This window comes from Phragmites australis, chromosome 2 (genome assembly GCF_958298935.1).
Source record: "Phragmites australis chromosome 2, lpPhrAust1.1, whole genome shotgun sequence".
Lineage (NCBI taxonomy): Eukaryota > Viridiplantae > Streptophyta > Magnoliopsida > Poales > Poaceae > Phragmites > Phragmites australis.
The window spans coordinates 12,416,231-12,425,530 of record NC_084922.1 but is presented as its reverse complement, the minus strand read 5'-3'; the positions used below and the strand labels follow the sequence as shown (position 1 = coordinate 12,425,530).

Below are 9,300 nucleotides of genomic sequence, written 5' to 3'. Positions count from 1 at the left end.
AGTTGACACCGGAACTACCACTGGTACGATTACTACGAACAAAGACTTCCAAGAATTTCTAATCATGGCCATTTAGCAGAACAATTAATTTTTGCGGGAAATTTTTAGCTTTCCACATCAAATTTGTTGCAACGTACGTGGCTGCAGCACGAGGCAACCAGCTAGAACTCGATCGCCACGCATCGAGCACCTCAAGAACCGTGGGAGAAAAGCTAAACCAAAGTGCAGCGCACCCGCAACTGCGCGGCGTCGTGCGCATGTCAAAGGCGATCCGGAAGGCAGTCGACGAGTGCGACATGTGGTCAGTGCCGGCCACCCCGGGCCTCAAAACTCAAGGGGCCCTCTCATATAGATATATACGTATATTATTAGTGACCTAACAAAGCAGCAGTTTAAACTTCAATCGGTACTAGTTATATGATTATATATGGGTTTTGGTTCTTTCACACCAAATTAGCAGCAACCTAAATTAACAATTCTCTCGTGCACAAAGAAGTCGATGAAACTGTTTTCTCTCATGCAGTCCTGATCCACTGCATGGATGGGCAGACGACCCTAGCACTCCATCTCGCCAAGCACCTAGTGCTTTTACTAACAAACATTGCCACCACCACCTCCACCCACACAGACGACGTCACACTATCGCCAGCTGTCATGTACGTTGCGCTGGCGCTAGTGGACACACCAGGTTGGAGCAGCTTCTCGAATTCCTTGGTGCGCCCTTGTCCGCAGCCTTCACCTCATTCGAGCGTCGCGTGACGGACCATATACTCGTTGGCCATTACGAGCTGTCCGACCCCCATGAGCGGTATGTGCTCTTTGGAGGCGATGTCTGGGTTGCCTCCCATGGTGGGCTCACCGATGTGTTCCGCGATGTCACCGCCGAATCCTACAAGTCCATCAGCTTTGCCAAAGAGGTTACCACAATAATTCCTCTTACTAATTTTATAAAAAAAAAGTATATTTAAGTTTATACTAAGCTCGATAATTAATAGAGTCCTGTTTTTAGTTTCATCCTGATCATCAATATCTCGATACCGGCCCTGCACGTGGTTCAACGTGATAGGTGATGTGCTCCACGAGCCGGGGTTCGTCGCGGTCACAGCCACTCCGAGGTTCGTGGTGTAAGGGACGGATTTCGGGCGGGGCGCGCCGAGCGGGGTGGAGTTCATGTCGGAGAGCGCCCCCGAGGGCATGGTGGTCGTCACGGGCGGGAGGGCGGAGGGCAGCGTGCAGGTCTCGGCGTGTCTAAGTCCGGTGCACGTACAGGCTTTGAGATCGCGAATCCTTGATTTTCCCTTGAGGACCATCACCTCCCGGCGTCAATATTGCATTGCACTGCCGTCACGCCGGAGCGGAACCTCTCAGGTCGCCGCCGTTAACATGGCGGTCTCGCCCGACGTTCCGGTCGTGTTCCAAGTTGGCGCTGCCCCAGCAATCAAGTCGCGCTACTGCGACGTCCGACCATCGTCGTTGCATCCCTTTGGGCAACTTAGCGAGCGACACCGAGTCAGACCGGTCGCGCACGTCGAGAGTCCTCGAGGCTACCTTCAGCGAGGGTCATCGCGCGCCATTCATGGGCCGTAACTAGGGACGGCTAGTTGGACCGGTCCAGTCAATTTCCGTCGTATAATTTGTACCAACAAATTTGACCAAAGAAACACAGATTTGACCAAAGGAAAACGAGTTAAGCGACACAAAATGGGAATCTGTGACACTTTTTATGCCTCTCTGCACAATCAAGAACACAACTCCACGTGCATTAATCACCTAGTATTATCTCAACTTTTTAACTGTACATAATACAAGTATACCTCGTATGTGTGTGTACATAAATACATTCATGCTTACAAGTTCTAAGTGGACGTGGTGCATGACTGCGTCGCGAATCGAGGCGACCCGGACCTCGCATGTGCTCCGCCCGTCGGCGCCACCGTGGCGGCTCCGGCACCGCCGCTGCCGTCTCCAGCGACGCCGACAGTAGGGCCGCCACGTGGAGTAGGCTGAACCTGATGAGCTCCACCTGCCATGATCGACGTGATGGCGGCCGCCAGCGCTGTAGTGAAATTGGGGTCGGCCGCGATCGCCGCGGTCATCGTCTCCATCACCGACAGCGGCCGCGCGCTCAGCTCGGCCGGCATGGTCGCCGTGGGCGCCCTCTGCGGGAGGTACATCGCCAGTGGCGACGGCACCGGGAACGGCATCGCAGGGGCCACCGCAGGGTGCTGGATACCACCCGGCGGGCGGTGGAGTCCGTGAGACAAGCTGCCGTTCCCGCCGGCGCCCGGCGCTTGTGTGAGGTCGAGGGTGATAGTGGGGAACGGCGCGGAGGCGGAGAGCGTGGCCATTGTGGACGCGTAGGGGATGGAGTGGTGGTACAGCGCCGCGGGGTGGCCGAGGAGGGCTGCGGCGCCGTCGCGGCTGGTGACCGGGCCGGAGAGGAGCATGGCCGCGGCAGCAGACGTGGTGTTCGCCATGGTTGTGGCCGCCGGCGGCAGCGCGTGGTTGTGGTTGCCCTCGTAAGTCGTGACAAGGATCGTCTTGTCCTCGGCGCACCGTTGCACCTGCAAGCATGCAGACGTGGCTTGAGTTACCAACGGCATGCTGAATATATTTAGCTTGATGCATGCCTTCACGTAAGCATGCATGCAAGCATGTGAAGCATGCCATGGGCTTTAGAATACCGCAGCGACTGTTTGGTGAGCTATCAGCGTCTCTGCACGGAAAACAACAGAAACATATTGCGTTGGAAACTTGCAACTAGATAGTGAATGGTCCAATGAGCCATTTTATGCAGTTAGTAGACGTGTGTGTTTACAGCTAGATGGATGGAGAGAGGATAGAGAGATCGACGGTATAATAATATGCTTGGAATGGAATTATTGGGGTAATAGGTGTGCAAGGGTCCAGCTGTAAATTATTGGGTATGTTCACATTAGCATGGAAAATTGGAGATATGATAAACTGTAAGTCAACAATATGTATGCATGATCTTGCTTAATTAATTCATATGCGTGCCAAGTTTCAGAAAGGAAAAAAACCCCACATTTGTTAGAGATTTGGTACATGTGCAGAAGCAAGTAGAGGACTACTTGACATAGGACTTAATTATTTTGATTTTGGGTCTGTATGCATATATTGGCTATTGACAGACATATATATTTAGTCACCACTACAAATAAAAACTACCTTTGTACCTAGCTTACACTTAGATTTCCCCTGCACATTTTCAGGAGTGTGATGTGCGTTGCGGCGCATGTGCGTCACCTCATAATCACAAAAAAAAAAGTGGAGTTTGGCAAAACAAAATGAGAAAAAACCTAGGTCTTACTAATGATGTTTCAAGTACAATTTTCTTATTTATACTTGGTAATCAATGGTTTTTTTTTACTAGTGGAGTTTATTTTCAGTTTTATTGTTAATCTAACGCAGTCCATTGGCTTTTTTCTGCAAAATGAACCATTTTAGTATGCATTCAGTGAAGTCATGCGGTTATTACATATACCGTACCATATATATAGCAAATTAAACTTGTTTAGTTGAACTTAATTCCCAATTTTTTGAGTTTCGTTTTTTATAAAGCTAGGTAAGGGATGCTAATAATCATATTCAACAAAGGTAATTTAACATTTTCTTTAGCAATGAAAGAGTAGACTTTAGCCGGTTGAACTATCATAAGGTTTTCTTTTCAGTTGAGAACACATGCAGATACCCTTCCTAGGGAAAGAAAACATGGAATACCAAACTGCTAATGCTAACACCAGAGGCCCATAAGAAAAATGATATCTATGTTGCTTCTACAGATAGCAGAACGCCTGCAGTCGACCAACAACTGAACTCCTGAAATCTAAAGAAATGATGCAATGCATATATTGTATGGATAGATCGTGCAAATATTACCTGCTTCCTCACGGGGCATGCCGCAGCCATTGTGCACCGGTAGTATGCTCTCGGGCATGGGTTACCCTTGGCCATCTTCTGCCCGTACTTCCTCCATTGGCAACCATCACTAATCTGCAGTTCCAAAAAATGGTAAAATTACAGAATGTTTCATAATTTCGGTATACGCAGGTCATTCTGAAACCTAATTTTTGCAAACAAGATTTGATGTTCAGACGACAATGAATGAAAGAACCAGCTAATTTTTTTTCTCAGACTTCCTCTATGGATGCACGTCGTTGCTGCACCACGTATTGTACGTATACTGTGTTTTCAATTCTTTCATTTAAACACTTCTTTTTGGCTAATAATAAAACAAATCATTGTTGGTGCGAGTAATTACCATTGGTGCCTCGGATCGCGCGCGCACGGATACCCTCGCCTTCCGGCCCGGCAGCTCCGACGACGCCTGCTCGCCGTTCTCCTTCGGCGGCGCCGTCCCATCTTGAGATATCTTCCTCTTGCTGTCGACGTCATTACTGTTTGCTGCATTGCTCAGCGAAGGCGACGCTTCCCCGACCCCGTCACTGGCCTCGTCGTCCACTCCAGCATCGGCCAGCGGCTGCGCCGTGGGGGACTCTCGCGCCTCCAGCAACTGCCGTGCCGACGTGTTGGGCGCGCCCGCTGTGGTCAGGTGGGTCTGCGTCGAGGTTTGGTGGCAATCGACAAGTACATGACGTTCCGTTAGTCAAAGAGGAAAGCGAGGAAGCAATTGAAAGTTTGCATGAATGGGATGAGAACATGTTAACTACTTCTACAGTAATGAAGCTTTAGTAGTTGCTGTGGTGTTCATGATTAGTGTGTCACTGTGAGCAAAGCAAGACTGAAAAGATCCAAATGGAGGCTCTCGGAAGCTTGTTCATGTACCATTGCCGTGTTATTCAACAGTGGTTGTTGCAATTCAAATTATTTTGAGGCGAATATACGAACTAAATTATTGGTTTGGAAGAAATTTCTTTGAGATGATCACTGACAAAGTTTCGGAAGAAGTAATGTACTAACCAATCCAGTCAGTGCCATCCTCGGCCCCACGCTTCTATGACTCTACTGCATTAGTAGTTGATTATATTATCTGGGGGTAATTTTTTATATGTTCGATCAATAAGTAAACTGAGGCATTTATATGTAAGCTCCATCACGTGGCAGGATTTGATGAGGATCTTACATGAACGTGCGTGCATGCACACCAATCTAGCTATGACCCCTACATTATTGCACGACTATTGATACTGAAGAATCTTGGTACCTAGCACATATATATTTCTCCAGCTAGCATAGGTTTAATACTTCCTCTGGTTTTAAATATATGATGTTTTGATTAAAATTCGATCAAACTTTTAGAACTTTGACCATCAATAGCTTTTAAAATATTTACTTTGAAACATAAAATTCATACGTGTAGATTTGTCTTAAAAAATATTTTTAGATTTCCAAAATAAATATTTTAGAAGCTATTGACGGTAAAAGTTTTAAAAGTTTGATCGGATTTTGATCAAAACGTAATATATTTAAAACCGGAGGGAGTATATGTGGAACGAGAACTGAATTTGGAAAATTGTGTGGTCGATCCGGATTCAAATGGATTAGCGTGAAGTTGGTCATAACTAATATGATTCCTCATAGCTAGATGTGATTGCCAAAGAGGAGTGAATTAAAGAAGATAGGCAAATAATTGTTCAAAAGAAAAATATATATCTCAAAGGACTAACAAGTCTAATTAGACAGATTTTGAAGAGTACTACTTAGAACGCAAAAATTCACATATAACAATTCGATTTCCGTCGAAACATGGACATTTTCCTGTGTTCAAATGGAATCTACCGAAGCATCCCCTCCGAAAAAGGAAGAACTATCCCACCCAGAAAAGAAGGAAAAATCAAGCAGCAGGTCGAAAAAATGAAATTGACAGAAGACGCACTCCAGAAGATGGAGATCATGCATGATGCAAGTATCATATATGGATAAATTAGGAGGAAGCAGTGTACTTACAGTTGTCAGTGATGATCGGTTGTTGTTCATGAGATCAGGATGGTGGTGATGTGGGTGCTGCTGCGTGACCTGGAGAACCTGTTGGTACAACGCGCCGTAGCTCCGGGTTAGTTCCTCGAGCATGCCCCGCAGCCGCCGGTTCTCCTCCACCACCCGCCGGAGATCCGCTTCCACCGCCGTCACCTCCATCTACGCACACATAAACACCGTATCACAACATGGTAGCCATGTGCCAAGAACAGATCGCACGCATCAATCAGTATGTAGGATCTAACTAAGAGAAAAAAGGAAAAAAAATACTCTCAGAAGCCTATTTATACGCAACAAAAATTAACCAACTTTGTGATTCTTCGCCGTTCCCCCTTCCTCGCCGGCGGCGCTTGTCGTGGTGGCGGTGGCTGTGGTCAGTAGGTCTAGCAGCCCGATCTGCACCGAAAGAACTACAACCGATTAATTCACAGTGTGCAAAACGCGCAATCAACCGCTTCAGCAATCAGCACGAGCCGGACGGTGCGCGACGATCGAGGTGACTCACGTTGACGTCTTCACGGCCACCACCTTGTACTCCACCTCGACGACCGCCGTGTTCTTGCCGTCGGGCACTAGAGTCTCGAGAGAAGAAGTCCACCTCCCGGATCTCACCCCGGCGGCCGCCCTCCTCGTCGCGCCGCCGGCCGAAGGTGGTGGCTCCGTGGTGCAAAGAGAGACCGCCGTGCTCCATGGCGTCTCCCTCCTCCTCAGCTTCCTCGTGGACGTGGTCGTGGCGGTGGCGCTGCTCTGGCCTCATCTCCATGGAAGGGAGCAGGTTTTATTGTTACTTGTGTCAATTGAGGTCATCGGGTACACACAAGAGAAGCCAAAAGCTAATGGACTTGTACTTTGGACTGCACTAAAAGAAATAAATAAAATTAATAATAAACACACGAAAAATATGAGGTGGATGTGGACCAATGGGAAGGCGGTAAGGACGCATGGCGCGGGTGGGCCAACCGCGTCAGGCGCTGCGTTGCATGACGTGGGGAAAGAAGGGGTGGATCGGTAATTGTGCATGTGTGTCCACGTAGCGTGAAGGGACAAGGGAGAGGGGTCATTAGGAAATGCCGTTAGGTCAAGGAAGTCAATTTTGGTTGGGGGCCCAAGTGGCACCGAGGACGACACCACGACGACCTTTTTTTTACAACCGATCAAAAATCTCACGCTGTTGCGGTGTTCAGATGTAAGTGTGTGTATATATATACATACATATACATATATATATATATGATCAATTATTCCCTATAAAATTTCCGTGTAAATGCAAATTACCAAGCTAAAAAAAGGGAAATAGATGTGGTATGCAAATGGAGACCAACACTAACTCGTACGTGACAATATATTAACAACAAGAAGCCTATAGTATGCATTATCACTATTACAGAACATACTATTTGTGTCAGTTTAAAATTAACATCACTGGTGGATATCGAATTGCCACTGATTACTCGGTACTAATAGTCAGTGATTACAGTATCAGTTCTGGAACTGGCACAGAAACTCACAATCACCACCGGTTTGAGCCACGAATCAGCAGTGATAGGTGGACCGGGAGTCAAAGAAAGAAAATGAAATCGAGCCGGCTCGGCTACCGGTACTGCCAGCGCGCTCCGAGGCCGCGTTCGCTATGACCACACCGTCCGCTCCTTCGTCAACCTCCTCTGCTCCTGTCACCGCTCGACGCGGTGCTCCTGCAGCTGCCGCCACCGCATGCATGCTCAAATCGACTCAAATTGACTCATCCCATCCATACGAATACAAGAATTAATAAACTTATTCCATCCCATCCATATATTAATCTCATCCATATACTCATCTCAAACACAAGAACACAAGAAATCGAACCAAATCCCACTTGGAGCCGCTGTGCCCCGCGCCCACACCACTCAAAGGCCACACCCGCGCCCACGCTGCTCAGAGGCCCTGCCATGGTCGATCTCTCCCATGCCTTGGACCTGCCCTGGACCCATCGGCGTAGCTCGGAGGCCGCCGCGCCCGTGCCACTCAGAGGCCACGAAGGAGGAAGACATCGGTGACCGAGGCGAGCGCGAAGAGGAGGGAGCGGTTGAGTGGGGAGGCGTGGTCGAGGGAGCAGTTGGAGGAGTGGTCAGATGAGGGAGAGAGATGGAGAGAGGAGGGGAAGAGATAAGGTAGAGAGAGAGGAGAGGAATAATAGATAAGGTGGAGCGTGTCGGTGAGAATAAGCTACCTTACCAAACCGAGCAGATGCGAGGATAAGCCAAAATCTCAATGAATGAAAATTTTGGGTATGAGCTACTATAGCAATCATTAGTGGCAGTTCTCAGTGATTCTATTATGGTTCGAATACGGGAGATTAAAAATTGATAGTAATATATTTGCACTATCGGTTCTTGTACAATCAACTATAATGAGCTGTTATTTATAGACAGTTCTGTAGTTGTGTATTTTCTGGGTTACCACTTGAAGCTATATATTATGTACTTTGTTTGGTAATCATAATATATAAGTTGCGTATTAAATTTAAGTGTTGCATAGTACTTTGTATTGCCAATATTCATAATAATTTTTTTTACATGTACATACACTACTAAAAAATTATTTCTAAAGTCGAGTGGTAACTCATTTTCACAGATATTTAGTGCACCCGCCTGCGATCGAAGGTATGTAGAAATGAATGATTTTCACAGACGTAAAAGTGACCGCCTGTGAAAATCTATTACCACAGGCGGTTCACTTAAGGAACCGCCTGAAAATAGTTTTCCACAGGTGGTTCCTTAAGCGGACCGTCTGTGGAAATTGATTTTCACAGGCGGTTCCTTAAGCGAACCGTCTGCGATAATCGGTCCCTCAATCGATATTTTTTGAACCGAAAAAAAGTAAATTTTTTTTTGACCGATCAGGAACCCCATGTGGTCGCGAAGTCACAAGTCACACGTTTTTTCGCACGAAATACGCGCGCTACGCGGTTTTTGGCACTCGAACTCGAAACCTATCGGGTCGCACGAACCCTCCCCACCATCACACCAGAGAACGACTACTGAACATATGAGCATATATAATTCTTTTGATATCTGCAATCCAAAACTTTAAATGATTATTTGGGCATATAAATGACTTCAAATGAAAAAAATTTCAACTACAAAATTGTAGATCTCGTCGAGAGCTACAATTTTCATATAAACTTTATCCTCATCCGACTTCGTATGAAAAAGTTATGAATTTTTGAAGATAAACTATCACCCATTTCCACATGCGGTTTCTTAAACGGACCGCCTACGATAATGTGGTCATTTCTATAGACAATTCACATAAGGAACCATTTGTACAAATAGGTGACAGTTTATCTTAAAAATTCAT

General features: G+C 46.8%; 1 protein-coding gene across 1 annotated transcript; it reads right to left on the bottom strand.

Moving 5' to 3' along the window:
* Positions 1 to 1,758: 1,758 nt before the first annotated feature.
* Positions 1,759 to 6,782, bottom strand: LOC133899945 (transcription factor WRKY5-like). Its single transcript, XM_062340993.1, has 6 exons — positions 6,464 to 6,782; positions 6,268 to 6,354; positions 5,929 to 6,117; positions 4,283 to 4,579; positions 3,901 to 4,014; positions 1,759 to 2,564 (listed from the first exon to the last, which is right to left on the bottom strand). Exons 1-6 carry the CDS (start codon positions 6,719 to 6,721, stop codon positions 1,857 to 1,859), a joined length of 1,653 nt encoding a protein of 550 aa, XP_062196977.1. The 5' UTR covers positions 6,722 to 6,782; the 3' UTR covers positions 1,759 to 1,856.
* Positions 6,783 to 9,300: the final 2,518 nt, after the last annotated feature.